General features: G+C 37.4%; 2 protein-coding genes across 3 annotated transcripts in view; one reads left to right on the plus strand and one right to left on the minus strand.

Annotated features, from left to right (window-relative positions):
• Positions 1-1,475: 1,475 nt before the first annotated feature.
• On the minus strand, positions 1,476-16,717 carry LOC145996006 (uncharacterized). Its single transcript, XM_083132159.1, has 7 exons — positions 16,536-16,717; positions 9,675-9,865; positions 8,757-8,945; positions 6,305-6,440; positions 4,938-5,149; positions 3,850-3,958; positions 1,476-1,561 (listed from the first exon to the last, which is right to left on the minus strand). The coding sequence occupies exons 1-7, from the start codon at positions 16,659-16,661 to the stop codon at positions 1,511-1,513; spliced, it is 1,014 nt and encodes a 337-aa protein (XP_082988285.1). The 5' UTR covers positions 16,662-16,717; the 3' UTR covers positions 1,476-1,510.
• Positions 16,718-17,013: 296 nt separating this feature from the next.
• The window catches only part of LOC145996003 (sorting nexin-13-like), a 59,115-nt gene continuing 58,835 nt past the window's right edge, over positions 17,014-17,293 (plus strand). For both annotated transcript variants that reach the window (XM_083132153.1, XM_083132154.1), the window contains exon 1: positions 17,014-17,119. The gene's annotated coding sequence lies outside the window, so the exon portion shown is untranslated. The remainder of the gene's footprint in view (positions 17,120-17,293) is intronic.

Consider the following 17,293-nt stretch of genomic DNA (forward strand, 5'->3'; position numbering starts at 1 on the left):
GGCAGAAAATGTTAGCCAAAAACATTATAGGGATTCCTCACTAATCAGTAGACATTAGCACACAGTTATAAACTTTCACAAGTTTAAATACTCATGTTTAAGACCGTACTAAGTTACGAACGTAGAGGAGTGACCTGGGATGTGTAGGACATATAACTAGAGGCACATATTTTTGGTAAATAAAAAAGCAAAATTTCGGTACAAAAACTGAGTCAATTTCGGGTTCAAAAGCGGTAAATAAAATGAAATATCGGTGTTATAGCGGTGAAAAATTGGATGAAAAGTGGTATATAAAAAGACATTTTGGTTTTAAAATTGTGAATATAATCCTAAATTTGATTTAAAAACTACACTTATTCCACAGAATTAACATTTCACTTCTAATAGTACATTTATGTAGTTATAAGAGTATTAAGTTTATTTCTGTGTAAAGGAGTCCATTTTTGCTTCTCCAATATTAACAGCAGAATTAATCAATTTTCCGGGAATTGCATAACTCACAGGATACTTCAGACTTCAGAAAGTGTCGCGTCGGTATATAAATGGTAAATTTCGTGTTTAAGAGTTAATTTCGCTTTTTGCAGTTCATTTCGCATTATTTCGTGACCAAACATGGTCAGAAAATGCATTTCACACCTTTCAAAAACATGAAAAATTAACACTACAATGTGTTTTTTCAAATTTCGTTTTTTCGTCAAAAACGAAATATGCATGCCCCTACATATAACTAACTAATTGCTCACACAAATTCAATTTGAAGCGCAGGAGACGTACAATTTCATAATAAAAACACATTTATATCTGGTGCAGAGCTGTCTCAACAATAAGCATATTTTCATATTTTAATTTTAGTTCTTGCTAAGTCTTTCTGGGGGGGGGGGAGTCTGGACTGCTCCTAAATACATCCTTGGTACCTGCAATAAAACAATAGTTTCCTATCATATTGCTAGACTGAAGTACTTATCAGCACATTCTTCTTACAAAAAAATCTGTTATTAGGAATGGGATACCATACTATCCCTTCCCCGCAGAGCACAATACTTTGAGAGAAGGCAAAACCAACCACAACTGCCTACAGCAAAGAGATTTCCCTTTACGATTTTTTTGCGCAGCACTGCACATTTGAAAAAAACATGGATTGGCAGAACTTTATAATTGACAAACTATTTATGGAAATATCATATTAGTAAAATGAATGATTGATTTGTTTTACTTTGATTTGTGCCACTTTTAACAAATAGCGAAGATGGGGATGAGTGATGATTTGATGAAATTGATGCCCAGGCCAGGATTCAAACCCGGGATCCTGGTGTTGCAGCACAATGTGCTAAACACTCCGCCACGAGGGCCGGCTATTATTAGTAAAATTACTTTCAATTAAATCAATAAACTAATATGCCATTATCAATCAATTCATACTGCTACAATTCAAATACTCATAAGGTAATATCAATAAAAAGAGTGCAAGTTTATATAAAAAATATTTTTATTACAAACAAAATATGTACAGTCACAACTGACTTGTTGACTCCAAGGACACAGTTGTATTTGGCACACTCACCTGTAAAATAAAGGAAAATTAAATATAAAAGTATCATTTTATAAACAGAAAAAAAAAAATTGGACAATGCAGTGGATCCCACGTTATCAGTCCCAATTAGCCTTTCTGTGCATAAAGTGGAATTAAAAACAAACTCAATTTGATACAATCAATTGACAATATTATTTGGTCTAGGAATTAATTCGTGCACCTGGACAAGAGATGGCGTAAGGAGCGTATCGTCCCACAGTTCCGTGTATCCACACATGCGTTGAAAACTCCTGTCAGCACGCATCGTTCGTAGTATAGGGCAGTTGATTGACACGTCAACAACAGCATTTTGTAGTCAACTGAACATGGCGCAGTTCGTGCCAGATAAAGTGTTTTTGCGGGGTGTTCTGCTTCATTACTTTAACATGCAGAAAAGTGCTACCGAAAGTCATCGTATTTTGGTGGAAGTGTATGGTGACCATGCGCTAGCTGAGCGAACGTGTCAGAAGTGGTTTGCATGGTTTAGAAGTGGTGATTTCGGCCTGGAAGACCAAGAGCAACCTGGACAGTCAAAAAAATTTGAAGACGAAGAATTGAAAGCATTGCTCGATCAGGATTCGTGTCAAACGCAGGAAGAACTTGCGGAAGCATTAGGCGTTGATCAAACAACAGTTTCCAAACGCCTCAAAACCATGGGAATGATTCAAAAGATGTCACATTGGGTTCCACATGAATTGAAAGACAGAGACGTTGAAAGACGAAAAACCATTTGCGAATTGCTGCTTCAAAAACAGAAAAGAAAGGGGTTTTTGCATCGCATTGTTACTGGCGATGAGAAGTGGATCCATTACGAGAACCCGAAATGAAAAAAAGGCCTGGGTGAAGCCAGGTGAACCAGGTCCATCACAACCGAAACAAGATATTCACTGTGCAAAGGTTATGCTGTGCATATGGTGGGATATGAAAGGTGTGGTGTACTATGAGCTGATGCAACCGGGTGAAACTATTAATGGAGAACGTTATCGACGACAATTAATGCGTTTGAAGCAAGCTCTGGCCAGGAAACGACCAGAATGGGAGAACAGACATGATAAACTTATTTTTCAACATGGTAACGCTCGCCCACATGTCGCAAAACCGGTCAAAACCTATTTAGAAAATGTCGGATGGGAAGTTTTACCCCACCCGCCGTATTCACCAGACGTTGCTCCTTCGGACTACTACTTGTTCGATTGCATGAATAACGATTTGATTGGACAGCGGTTCACTTCTTCAGAAGATATCGAAAAATGGGTCTCTGACTGGATCGCTTCAAAGGATGAGGACTTCTTTCGCCACGGAATCCGTAACTTGCCTGACAGATGGGCGAAAGTGGTGGCTCGCGATGGACAATATTTTTCTTAAGGTATTTATGTATTTTGTGTTTGAACTACAGCTTCAATGTGTGCGTAACAACCGCACGAATTAATTCCTAGACCAAATAGAATTTGCATATTCCTCCTCCCATTCTTTCAAATTCAGGTGTTATTTTTATCATATAACACACAGATCATAGATTGCAGTTTGGCCAAAAGTTTAGAAGGTTTTTGGAAACAATTTACAAATAAAAAAAGGTAAAAAAGGTAAAGTGTTCCCCTGTGCATAGCACCACGCCATGAAGGCGTATAGGGGGTGTGGGGGTAACAAAGGCCAAGGTATTTTTGGTGGTTTGCCACTTCCAAGTACCCAAGATATTTCTTGTAATGTCAAATTTTCATAATATAAGTCAAAAGGAATTCAAGGCAAACTCTGTCCATTGTGGCATGACTGGTTCCATACAGGTAAAATACTGAAAGCAAGATATTAGGTAGAGTCATAGCTGGCTCAATAGAGATGTGGTGTTGCTGGCATGCTGGAGATACAGGTTCAAGTCCTGGTTAAGCCTGCATCCACTTCCTTCTGTTTCTTTCATACAAATTGGTGTTGAAAACAAAGCCAGGACAATTTTCAATGCATGCAAAATGGGGGTAAAATATTGAATATTACACTACCATGCATACTTTTTACATTGTTTCATTTCACACAAAACTAATATACCAAAACACACAAAAAATGGCTATATGTAACAAAATAACAATTATATAACAAATCAGCGCTTGTAAAGAGAGAATTTAATTTCTGATTTCATGTGTGATATATTTAATCTTACCAATATCAAATTTTGAACATTGTAAAATATAATTTTTCATGATTTTTTTTTTTTAAAACTCTGCATTTCTTACAGACAGATTGTTTTAATTGCAAACAATACAGAACCATCAAGTGTTCGGAATACATACCGTTTTCAACTTTTGTTGAATATCTTCATAGGTACGTAGTATACTTTCACCACCTTCAATAGCAACAGTTGCATTATCTGACTTTCCTCGTACTGCTGAAGAGACTGGGCTGAAATGTTAGAGACACATTATGTTCCACTGTATTGGCCAATGAAAGCAGCACTGTTGTAAGCAAGCATTTCACTGGCTGAATACTGTTTTGTAGTATCTCCCATTTTTTGCTGGAAATATCACATAATTTTCTATCTGGATTTCAAATATCCAGATATCAGAATTCTCCAGATTATCAGAAATGTTCAGATATCAGAATTCTCCAGATTATCAGAAATGTTCAGATATCCGAATGTGTGCATTAGCTGGACAGTTTTATCATTTATACATTTTACGAGCTACACATATATTCTTTCATTCATCATGTTCATATTTCACTGTACAGATTTTCTACAAATCCTTAATTACATCTGTACTATCTGGATATCCGAATTATTTGGATACTTGGATATTCGAATTATCCAGAATTTGTGGCGATCCCTAATAGGGACCTATAGTCAGTGTGAAGTCATCAAACCTGTATCCAGACTGCTATCGGTTTGCAAAGTTTAACTCCACTTTATGCTCATCATGAGTGGATCTACAGGTGAGATCTAAATCTCTGTGCAACGTGACTCCACCAGGAACTGAACCTGAGACCCTTTCATTACAAGGCGACAAAGTTATTCTATCTTTATCAGTTTGTCGAACAGCTGTGTGCAATTTGCAATTAGTCTGGGTAAAACTTGCCACACACTTTGGCAACTTCATGTTAACTGTGCTCAGCACCATAGTTTACCCACCAAAGAATACACACATATCAGCACAAGTTCTATGGTTTCCTACGGAACACCCTGTGTATTATTTTGTGATCAAACATTTATAACCATTCAGTTTCACTTAAATATGTGAAATGTTTTCTTAACAACCCTACTGGCTATTTGTATGAAACGACAAAATAGGCAGATAATTGTCTAACAGTTAAGAATAAAAAAAAGTTGATAAAATTGTATTTAAATTTGGCTCTCTGTAGTAAGAAAGCAATGTTGAACACATACCCTGCAGTTCTAAAGGCAATCCTTTTTGTCTGAACTGGCCGAGGTATGAACCGAAGTACACCATGCTGCTGAGTAGGAGAGATGATTGAACCGGACGAAGCACCTTGTGCATGTACGGGTGTTAGCAACGTGCTCTTCTTGTAATGTAGCAGACACCTCCCCAGCCCATCTGTGCACGTACATGGTGGTCTCTCAGGTCCATAAACAGGTGCCTACACGAATGATAATTAATTAACTAAATAAACAGTTTACTACACACACAAATATTTAGCTATAGTCAAAGGTGCTGCTAATATTACCCAGTGGCATGGCCAAGGGGCAGGGGGAGGGTAAGGGTCGTAAGCCCCCCTTGGCCCAATAAAAAAAGGTGGGATGTCAAACGCAGGAAAATATGGCAAAATGGGGGTCGACTACTAAAAAGCATATGTAAACTAATGTTGGGTATATTGGCCAGACGATATATCGATATATTGAAATAATATCAACTAGACAATATATCGTCACAATATTTTGGCAATATATATCATGTTGGCAATACATCGTGTCAGCGATATATTGTTACGATATTTTAGTGATATATATATCATAGACGATATATCGCCGATCTGTGACGATATTTTCTTGACAATATATCGCGATATCAAATTTCCGATATCATCTATCCCTAATGTAAACTCTTGCTTTCAAATATTCTGGTCATGCCACTCATAGTACCCTTGTGTGAAATACTGAAGCTTTAAAGACAAAAATATTTTTAATTTGTTTGTATGAGGATTTTGAAACATGCTTTTCTTCCTCGTAAGGCCAATTGCAATGATAAAGTGATTGATGAAACAAGCTATCCATAAACTGTAATGCTAAATGAAAATTGCAATGCTAATCCAGTATAACTGTGCATTGTGAGAACACAATTCATGCAAAAAGTTCATAGGTAATGCCCATTTAGGTAGGGTGATTTTTAAGTGCCTATCTTAACGCATTCTAAAATTTTATAGCTCCTCTTTAATTCCCTATTTTTTTTGCCTTTTAAAATTTTAGAGGGCCTTTTAAGTGCCTATATCAGAGGTTTTTAGTGCCTATAAATCCACATCCTAGTGATAACCACTCTGCCATGGAGGTTGGTCTGTGCATGAATCATTGATGCCATGTGAATCTCCGTTATTATGATAACTTGCAAGTATGAATCTTGAACCCAACTCAAGGTCATGTACCCACATCGAAATTGAGTTGCAGCCCAATACTGGGTCAAAGAATCTATTAATGTTGCAGTCAGTGCTTTCAAATGAAAGATCCTGCAGATTCCATGTGGGTAAATGTAATCAAAGGAATTTACAACAGTGAAACATGCTTAAAACAGTGAAAAATACCTTGGTGTCTGTCTGTGACGAGTTACTTGAGGTGTCCACTGGCAATATTCTTCCCTCGCAACTGCTTGTGGATGCATCTGCTGAGTAACTGAGATCTCTTGGCAGTTTTGGAAATCTCTCCTTCCTGGAGCAACCCCTGGAAGCAAATGAAAACTCTCATGAGATATCACAGTGTAACAACTCACACTGATGAACACTGGCGAACACAGGATTTTATTTCGGGAGGGGCTAGAATTGTAAAGATGGATAGATGCTTTCATGGGGGTGGCACACAGAATAATATATTTCGTATATTACGAAAATTCCAGTCTCAAAAATGGCATTTTAAGGTGAATTTGCTTTTACCAATTCTGTTTTTTTCAGAGTTTGCCATTTTTACTTTAAAATGTTGATTTTCTCAAAATTTCGGGGGAGCTGTAGCCCCTTAACCCCCCCTGCATACACCAGTGCTGCTGAACAACAGATAACAATAATTTTTGAATTTCGCAGACTTAGCATAAAATCATACTTGAGGTTCTTTTCACAGATATAGCACATGTCACATTACAAAATTGACAGACTAGAATAATTGTTTTATAGGCATATATATTACATGCCTTGTAATAAAAGGATGCCAGGTGTGATACCTGGTGGAAGCATATAGTGGTTCGGATCCCACTTTAACTGTGGGTGCAGTCCCGATAAGCCTATTTGTGCATAAAGTGAATTTAAAACAAAACTCAAACGAACATTTACATTTTTGTTTCATAAATTCCTTGGACAATGCAGAACATAATATGTAATTAATTCTTATTATTGTATTAATTTACAGCGATTTTTATTTCTCTAAGGTAATATTTCATTTGATTTGTTATTCAGTGTCATTTTTCTGCCACTTTCAGCTAAATACAATGATGAAGATAAGTGATGATATTATGAAATTGATGAAAGGTCAATCACAAACAAGATCCATGCCTGGGGTGGGATTTGAACTGCTGTAGTTTTTAATACACATACATAAGAAAGGTTGTTTGTAAATGCTCTGATCAAGGTTCCTTCTTGCTCGACGGCTGGGAATTGTTAGGTTAGTTTTCCCCTCAACGGTTTTCTTGTTTCAAACTAACAAAAGGGCCTTTTATGGTGGTATAAATACCGGGTTCAAACTAGAACTGGAGACAGACAGAGGTTTTTTGAGAATGAGCTTGAGTTGAAGTTGGGTTGCGTGAAGCCAACAGTTTGAGGGGACTGAGTCAGTAGCATTTTGCTTATTAGGGAACTATCATAAATAGTGCGCTTGTAGAATGAGTCCATGAAAGTGCGAAGAGCAAAAGACATTATGTACCGAATCTGTACTAGAACTTTGTTTACATGGAGGAAGATGTAAATAAACTGTACATTAAACTAACTAACTCTGTGAGGCATCATTGCGAGAGTCATGGCTAGGGCTCGGAAGTTGAGGAAAAATCCATTTTTTCCCTAGTGTCCGAAGATGAGGCCCAACATAATATAAGTTCATTTTGGGTCATTGTAGGCCAGAAAAAGGTGGGTTTTATTTGTCCTTTTTTTGCCTTTTTCGGCATTTTTTGGCTTATTGGTCCTTTTTTAGCCTTTTTTTTAGGTCTTAACGGCTCTTTTTTGCAACTTCACCTTCTTTCGACTACGTTTTTACTGCCCATTCTCACTTCGAATCATCATCAGTTCATCACCTCTTAAACATCCTTTCTGTACTAAAGAAATAAAAAAAGAAATAAATAAATATATTTTTAGACGACTGAAGCAGGTGCGGTACAAGGTCCTTTAACCGTAACTTGTCTGGAAGGTCGCGCAACTTGCTCTTGTTTTGAAGCTTTCAGTTGTTTTCGCAGTGTGTTCCATACCACCAGAATTTTTTTATTTTTTAAATATGTAATTAAAACTGAAGTTATTAATTAATTTGGATCACATTTATACGTCCTTTTTTCCATTTTTAGGTATTTTTTCGCAATTTATAGGTCTTCAAGTTACGAGCCCTACTCATGACATTTCATACGTGCATGCTAGCTAATAGGAGTGTAAAGTGCGTTGGTGGTTTGGGAATCGGTTGGCTGTTAGAAACCCCTAGAACTCAAAAGGACAGCCGAGTTATGTAAAGTACATATCAGTAGAACCACAGAACAGAACCCTGGTGTTGCAGTACACTGGGCTAACTACTCTGCTAGGGAGGTTGGCTCTATGGTCATACCAACAATGATTGATTGAGATTGTATTTTAAGTCTACTTTGTGCACAGATAGGCTAATCGGGACTGGACCTACAGTTTAAAGTGGGATACGAACCATCATGTGCCTCAACTGGGTCATATCAACAATGAAATTGTATGAGAAGAACTGACAATGGTACAAGCGCAAAGAAATGTCCATTCCTTTCTCACACTTCATACTTAGGATCTTTGAATCACATTATGTTAACGAGGCTGCAATTAAGCGAAATCTTACCTTACGGACTGTTGTCTTGCACCAGAAGCATTTTGTTCACCTGAGAGTTGTCGAATATGAAATGCAACGTCCTTCCTACGTTCAGTGAGTTTTGTCCTAGTCTCCTCCACACTCTCCAACTCAGGACCATAACAAACATGCAGAACACCTCCAAAAAATGACCTTCCATCTAGATGAACTTTTGCACGTCTTAAAAGAATGGAATAATTTAATGAAGACATAAATGTCTTTACAATGGTCACACACAAGTTTAATTTAAGATGCACCAGATGCCTCAATCAAGCAACATTATAACATTCAGTTGTTTAGTGCTGTTGACACCATGAGGTATAGTGTGCATAATAAAAAATAGAATTGCCATGGTTCTAATTGTACAAATTTAATTAATTACACGAAATGAGCAATGAACATGCTCAGCCAAGATAAATGTTTATACATAAAACAGAACCCTTGTGGAATATGAAGTTATAATGTAGAAATAATATTTTGTACTAGTGCAGGGTTCCTGGTCATTTTATCAAAACCAAATTCTCTGACTTTTTGAGGCACTTTTAAATAATTTTTCAGACCAGTCCACATTGATTTACCTTGCTAATAAAATAAGACTTGTCTCTTCAATTTTGTAACACTGTCGAAAATAAGTGATGAAAAATATTTTTCTGTGAAATATTCTACAAACAAAAGGAGTTGGGAGGAAAAAATAAATATATTCAGAGTTTGTGGAAACAAAAATAAAACATTTAGAATCCCAGAGTTTAACATTTCTACAAAATTCCCTGACTTCCCAGTAAGAACCCCATAGTAGTAAAACTCAATGTTAAATGTATTTCAATCATTGGCAAGCAATTAAAATTATACTCTTTAAGCTATAGTTACAGATGACTGAAAGCTGTTTACAAAATAAAGAAAAACACTTACCTAGCTGCTCGTATTCTTGCATACTGCACATGGAAAACATCTGTAAATGGTTCTTCAGCAAAATTTGGCACAAATGACAGGGAAAGAATGTTCCCAAATTTTCCACACAACCTGCGAAGTTCATCCTGTAAGCCTAGAGAAGGCACTCCACACACTAACAGATGCTGAGATTCATTGTTTACTGTGTAAACCTGCAGAGTTTGTTACATAGAATCTGCTTTGTTAAGGAAAGCTCACTCATAAGATATATCAAGCAAATCTATACACAATCATGTTGAAAGTTACATTTAAATTTTATAAATCAAGCAAGATAGTTATGGTTGTAAGGAAGAAGATGGGATAGTGAAGGGAAGCAAGAGACAACACTCTCCTCTCTATCTTCTTCATTACACACACACATATCTTTTTAAAAATATAACAATTTTCTATGTCAATAAGAATACTCAGGGAGATTTCACACTGAACCGTCAAATGACATGTGTCCAGTGGCGGCACCAGGATTAATCATCTGGGGGTGCTGAATAAAATTTAGGGGCTGCAATCTTGAAAACAAAGAAAGCATAAAATATGCATGTATGCAGAGGCGCAACCACGATTTTTTGTCTGGGGAGGGGCAAGTACCAAGATAAACGTGCCAATAATAATAATTATAATAATAATGACATGTGTATGTATTCTAAGTTTCTTTAATACACACACACACACACATATTCGTACATATATTATTTAAATGCATCACATAATCAATCCATCCGCTTCTTAGCAAACCAACAGCAACATTTCACAAATGTGCACGCTTCTTTTCATCCAAACAATTGTTCATGCATTTAAGACCAAACTGCTTAGCAGTAACATTCTGAAGTGCATACTTGGTCTCACATCTCTCTCTGGTAATTTACAATGCATTACAGAAAAGAATGATAATATTGGTTCGCTTCGCCCGCAAGAAAATTTGTAGATCCATATTATTGCAAACTGAAAACAATATTAATTTAATAGAGATGGCTCTGAACTTTTACGATATGATGAAAAAAGTTTAACAAATGTATTTCTTTTTGGATAAAATTTGAAATCGAAGATGGCAATTGCCTCTCTGTGCCCCCCTCCCCCCTTGAAATGTCCTCGGCCATCCTGAAGAAAAAATAAATACATGAATAGTTGAACAATAATTCCATCTTGAGTCTCATTTTGTCATGCTACTCTTAAATTCTGCTAGCCTTGCTCTTCTTTTTTCTTTTTTATTTCAATTCTTGTCCCCTTGTGCTCCATAGAATTGATTTCGGACCAAGTTTGATCTTTGTTGAAATACCCTTCTGCCTCACTATCCCCATCAACGAACTGTAACATTTCTTTGCAAAATTCGGGCTCCTCGGCAAAGTCTGAAATGGTACTTTACTAAACATGTTACATGGAACATACAGGACGTACAAACAGGTAAACTACCCGTCACGATACAACTTGCATTAAATAGTTTCCCGAGCATGGCATGATGAAATGATGATATCTTGAAAGCATCTGACATTTTTGTTCCAGTGCGACTTGGAGAAAAGAGGAACAGCAAGTAGGCAGACAATAAAACAGTTTAACAACAATGCCCAAAAAAAGAGCTAACTGAGATGTAGTCAAATATAGAAAAACACAAACAGGCTGCTTAAAACAAAAGAAGAAACAGTTCTTAACAACAATACTGATGAAAGAAAAGACAACGGGCTCTGATCTTTATAGATTGCCGACAGTAAAGGTAAATATATGCGGCTTCTCTTTCAATCCTTGGCTGTTGTATACATTAACAGTGATCTCACTACAATACCCAACATTCGGGAGCTCAATGTAACTACGACATATGACTGCAAGAATTGATGTTTCAACATAGATTTTGAATAGGGGGTGCGGAAGAAGCAACCCCTCTTGCACCCCTGACACCACCCCTGCATGAGTCACTTAAGGATTTCACCAATTGAACGCAGACTTGTGAAGCCACTGCCACTGCAGTGTGAAAAATTGCTGTTAATCGCTTCGATCCCAAGCATCATACGTTGCATGTTGTTTTGGCATGAAATCTCCCTTAGACACACTGGATATTTTGTGTATGAGACAATATTTTGATCTATGTATCAAAGTACAGTCAAGTTAAGAGCATAAACAATAAATCAAATAGGAAAAACAACACACATAATTGAAATGTATCATTTTCAGACATGTGATAATTTTGTGGCATAATAATATCGCAACCCATGGAGAGTTATTTATCGACCGATTAAGGTGGTTTCCAGTACTCAATAAATACAAGTTCTCCAGCTCCACCATTTTCTGGAAACTGCTTTTTAACACCCACACAATTAGAGGCAAAAAATATTGAAAAGTTTAGTGTGAATGGCTACATGATGGACCAATCTAGAAAAATTTCCATTGCTACTGGCGCACACAGGGGTAGCTGATGGGGATAAAGACCATTCTCACAATTTTTAGAAAATATTTTTTTTTCAAATGAAAGCTGTAAAGAACTCATGAAAAACCAGTGCTAAACTCAAATCCCGTTTACCATTTTTGTCTTTGAACAACTTTAGAATCGAAGGTAAAAAATAGTAATTATGAAATATTTTATTATACAGGGTGTATCATAAGTAACAGCGCAAACTGACACAGTTGAAAGTACACAATAATAAAAGCAAAAAAGTCTCAGTAAACATGGGTATGCAAACGAGCCGTTTTTCGAGATAATTGCGAATGTGTGGTTACAAGCTGCCACTGACTTCATTGTTTGTAAACATCATCCTAGTTTGTAAAATGCTAATAATGTGTGCGAATGTGTGGTTAGAAGCCACCACTGATTGCATTTTGTAAATACCGAGTGCTTTACTCCTTGCACGTTCCGAGGTTTGCTCCTTTTATCCATCCTGTTTGATTCCAACGCCACCTCTCGGGAATGTTAGCCCCATCTAGTTGGCTGCACGTTTGGAGTGAATTTACAATACCGAAAGTATCTTCAATTGCTTTCAAATGCAGCATACTCACTAATTTTGGGGTCGTAATGACGAATCTGCAGTTAAAATTTCACTGTCACATCTAGAAATTGCAAATAAGTTGAAAAAAGTGGGTCCATGAACGGAGTAAACATCCTTGATTTATGAAGAAAACAACTATTTTTTGCAATGATTAGCGTTTCAAAACTATGTTTATGATGATCCTTAATTTTAACTATGCTTGCCTAACCTTATCGTGAATGGTTCGTGGGGCAAACATGTTTTCGCAAGATGCCATTTTCTCACATGCAAATCAACGCTCTAACTTATTTCACAACACTTGAGCAACGTTGGTAGCAAGACCGATGTGCGGAAAGGAAGACGTCTTCATATTGTTTCCATGTTAGTGTATGGAGAATCATACCGGTAATTGACAAGGTTATTTTGCAATTTCTAGACGTGACCGCCAATTTTTCAGATTCGTGATTATGAGGCCAAAATTAGTGAGTATGCCGAATTTGAAAGCAATTGGAGATACTTCCGGTATTATAAATTCATACCGCACTTTTGACACTTGGTGCAGTACAGGTGTATCCAGTGTCAGGGTGGTGCCAAGGGTGGTGCAAGGAAATGTCGTTCAACCAACTAGACAGAAACCGGTGTTCAAGTTCAGAAGATTCAACAAATGCCTGTCTGTTGATTTAAACGGTCATTTGATTAGTTAGTACTCATCACGTAACCATACACTACACATACACCAACCCAGAACGTAGTGCAGACACCAAATACACTACTTGACTCCAAATCAACGAAATAGACAACTCGATGTTGCACCGTGCAACCAACTAGACGAGGCTGTTCTGTTTTGTAAACAAAGAGCAAACCTCGGAATGCGCAAGGAGTAAAGCACTCGGTGCTTACAAAATGCAATCAGTGACGGCTTCTAAACACACATTCGTAAACATTATTAGCATTTTACAAACTAGGACGATGTTTGGGGCTATCTGTCAATGGTTTGTGGGGCTACCTCTGCATAGTTCGTAACCGTTTGCGCTATTACTTATGATACACCCCGCCAAATACACGGTAACAGTTCCGTATATCGGAAACACATTTCTTCATTTTTACAGAAGAAACTACTTAAGGAAATTGGTTTCTCTAAGGTTTTCAACGTTCGTGGAGGTATTTTCTTTCATCGTGGAATCTATTTGACCAGGAAATCATGTATATTATAAGAGAAATATCTCACCGACGCACAAGTGCCATTGTTTTCGCTATGTGAACTGGATGCTACATACGTTTGATGACGTAACCCCCTGTCAGTGTTTCCAACACCCTTTTCTTTTTAACTATGCTTGCCTAACCTAACCTTATCGGAAATGGTTCGTGGGGCTATCCGTCAGCTACCCTTGCATAATGTACAATTTCCACATGTGACGAACACGATAGTAGAGATTTTTTACATAATAGAGTTGGAAACACTGATATTCGAAAACAAAAGAAGGTATATCATTCGCAAAGCAAGCGATATCACACCGTTAGGTGCGTTCGGTAGCACTTACAAAAATGGCTTATTTTAGTAAAAAAATGTTTGTTTTCGTGTAAAAAGCATATTGGCACCTTGAACTATGTTCTGCAATACACAATTGGTAAGAACGAAACATGTGAAACACAAAATATCTGATTTAAATGTGTTTCCGAGGTAACATTATCGTATGGGCAAAACGGATTCCTTGAAATTTCCTTCAAATTTACAGGAGAAAGTACTTACGGAAATCATTTTCTTGAGCGTTTTGGAAGTTTCTGAATGTAGATTTGATCCATTTTAATGTGAATGCGTGTTGTTTTCTGCGAAAATCTCTGTCTGACACGCTGTTTCTCCTCACGCCATTTGCTTTTTGCATGAGAGTGCAATGTTCCGTGTGTTAAGACGATGCAACCCCGTAGCCAGTGTTTCAGCCTCGCCGTGTTTTCACTAGAACCACCTGTCGAGTTCGGAACAAGCCATTTTTTCCGAATTGGTGTCACTTATCGCACAACATTGTAGCAACATTGTGTTCCGACGTCACAGGAGAGAGGTTTTTTCATATTTTTTCTTTGTAATTATGCTAATGGAACCTAACCTAACAGGCCTAACCTAACCACGTAGGCATTCCTCGTCTGACGTCAATATTCAAGGTTGCAAGATGGTTGTGCGTAAAGGAAGAGCATTAACAAATTTCGAAAGAAAGATTGTTCCGACCCGAATGGGTGTCACTTATCGCACAACACCCTAGCAACATTGTGTTCTGACGTCACAGGAGAGACCTTTTTCATGTTAGGCAATACAAAGGTAACGCGTCTCTTAGCGAAAATATTATTTTTTCTTTGTATTTATGCTAATGGAACCTAACCTAACAGGCCTAACCTAACCACGTAGGCATTCCTCGTCTGACGTCAATATTCAAGGTTGCACGATGGTTGTGCGTAAAGGAAGAGCATTAACAAATTTCGAAAGAAAGATGGTTCCGACCCGAATGGGTGTCACTTATCGCACAACACCCTAGCAACATTGTGTTCTGACGTCACAGGAGAGACCTTTTTCATGTTAGGCAATACAAAGGTAATGCGTCTCTTAGCGAAAATATTATTTTTTCTTTGTATTTATGCTAATGGAACCTAACCTAACAGGCCTAACCTAACCACGTAGGCATTCCTCGTCTGACGTCAATATTCAAGGTTGCAAGATGGTTGTGCGTAAAGGAAGAGCATTAACAAATTTCGAAAGAAAGATGGTTCCGACCCGAATGGGTGTCACTTATCGCACAACACCCTAGCAACATTGTGTTCTGACGTCACAGGAGAGACCTTTTTCATGTTAGGCAATACAAAGGTAACGCGTCTCTTAGCGAAAATATTATTTTTTCTTTGTATTTATGCTAATGGAACCTAACCTAACAGGCCTAACCTAACCACGTAGGCATTCCTCGTCTGACGTCAATGTTCAAGGTTGCAAGAGTGTTGTGCGTAAAGGAAGAGCATTAACGAATTGCGAAAGAAAGATGGTTCCGAATTGCGAAAGGAAGATGGACAATGAACGTGGTAAATCGCAAGGTTATTTCACAAGTTCTACACGTAAATGCGACGTATTAGCATAATTTCAAATAGGGGCACGAAAGTAGATATTTTCCGGTGAACGAGGTTGCACCACTGCATAAATCGACAAAACACTCTCAGAACGCCCCCTAAACCAGTATGCTATCACGGCCATAATGTGTTACAGATTCGAAACAACAAGTAACAGTAAGTACTCGTAAATAGAGAAAATAAACATTATCTTAGTTAGAAATGCATTATTTCGCCTTAAGAAATGTTCCGCAACACTTTAGCAATGTAAAGAAGTCCGAAATATATGATTCGGAGGTGTTTTGCCCATACGATAATAGTACCAAAAATTGTTCGTACGCTAGTGCTCATTGTACAGAGTGATCACAAAGTCCCATTACCCCCTATCGCGTGTCGACATCGTCATAGATGGTCGCATTGTATTAATGTGAGATCATGGCAGAGGACAACTCGGAGGTAGTGTGACTATTCGTTATGATTTAGTCCAGAGTGTCTTTGTGTACACCATCGTTTTCATAACAGAGTATGATTCTCTGCCATGTACGATGGGAAATTCTCTTCAACATTGCTGGCGTGATGGCAGTAAATGCACGTCGAACAGCATCAATAAGGAACAACAATTCATTAACATCTATGTAATACATAGGGAGTAATGGGACTTCGTGATCACTCTGTACATTGATTTTAGCCAGTGAAAAATTAGTAAAATCAACAAGTTGGTCGTACAAGACCCCTAATTTGCTAGTGAACTTTGAATTCTAGGATACTTGGTATTTAGCTCCACAGCTTCTACCTTTACTGCTGTTAATTTTCTCCCTTGACGATATTTTGCTCTTGTCGTGCAGAATTCCATTTGTTCGTGATAACTTTTCTTGTGAATGGCTTTCAATCTCTTCCTTCTTTCTCCCGTTCCCTGCATTTTTTAAATAGTATATACGCACTACTTCAATAACATTTCAGCTGGTTGTTTTGATTTTCATTTGTGATGGTGAGGGTGATCAGGTGACTGAAGTAATGAATCGCATCTTGCTGCTCGGAACTCAGAGAAGATAGAAGATCAAGATAGATTTAAAACAGATATTTTGATGTAGAGGTCCTCTTATATCTATTTCTAGTCATTAGTGGAAACAGTATATGCGACTACAAATTTTGTAGTGTTTTGGTGGGATGAGAGAAACAGAAACGCTAAGACAAAGATATACCAGAGCACTGTATAAAAAGAAGTATCCGCCATAAACAAGCAGAAACTTTTTATGCTGTCGTATAGTTGATAACGCACGTATGTTGATTTCGCTGGAGGTGTGTATAACGAAGTCAGTGTGCAATGAAAATGTAATATGAATTTATTCTTGAGGAAGCCCCGTACACAAAATAAACGTAAGTACCTTAATAATTTCTTCTTTGGGATTTAACGTGAATGAAAATAAATGTTTCTTATGTGTGTCAGTAGTTACATGCATCTAGATTTCGGTGGACATAATTTCTGATTCCAACATTTGAAATCATTTTCCACTTGCCGTTAACATTAAATGAACAGTTAATGTTGTTTAC

Source organism: Lepisma saccharinum, chromosome 12 (assembly GCF_977018435.1).
Source record: "Lepisma saccharinum chromosome 12, izLepSacc3.1, whole genome shotgun sequence".
NCBI classification, from domain to species: domain Eukaryota; kingdom Metazoa; phylum Arthropoda; class Insecta; order Zygentoma; family Lepismatidae; genus Lepisma; species Lepisma saccharinum.

What these genes read in the sequence shown, in the direction of transcription:
- LOC145996006 (XM_083132159.1), bottom strand. Translation starts at nt 16,661, where the DNA reads ATGCAGGGAACGGGAGAAAGAAGGAAGAGATTGAAAGCCATTCACAAG. An exon ending in GCAAGAATACGAGCAGCTAG is followed by an intron (nt 8,946 to 9,674) that starts GTAAGTGTTTTT and finishes CATTCTTTTAAG; the next exon opens with ACGTGCAAAAGTTCATCTAG. An exon ending in ATTGCCTTTAGAACTGCAGG is followed by an intron (nt 3,959 to 4,937) that starts GTATGTGTTCAA and finishes CTAACATTTCAG; the next exon opens with CCCAGTCTCTTCAGCAGTAC.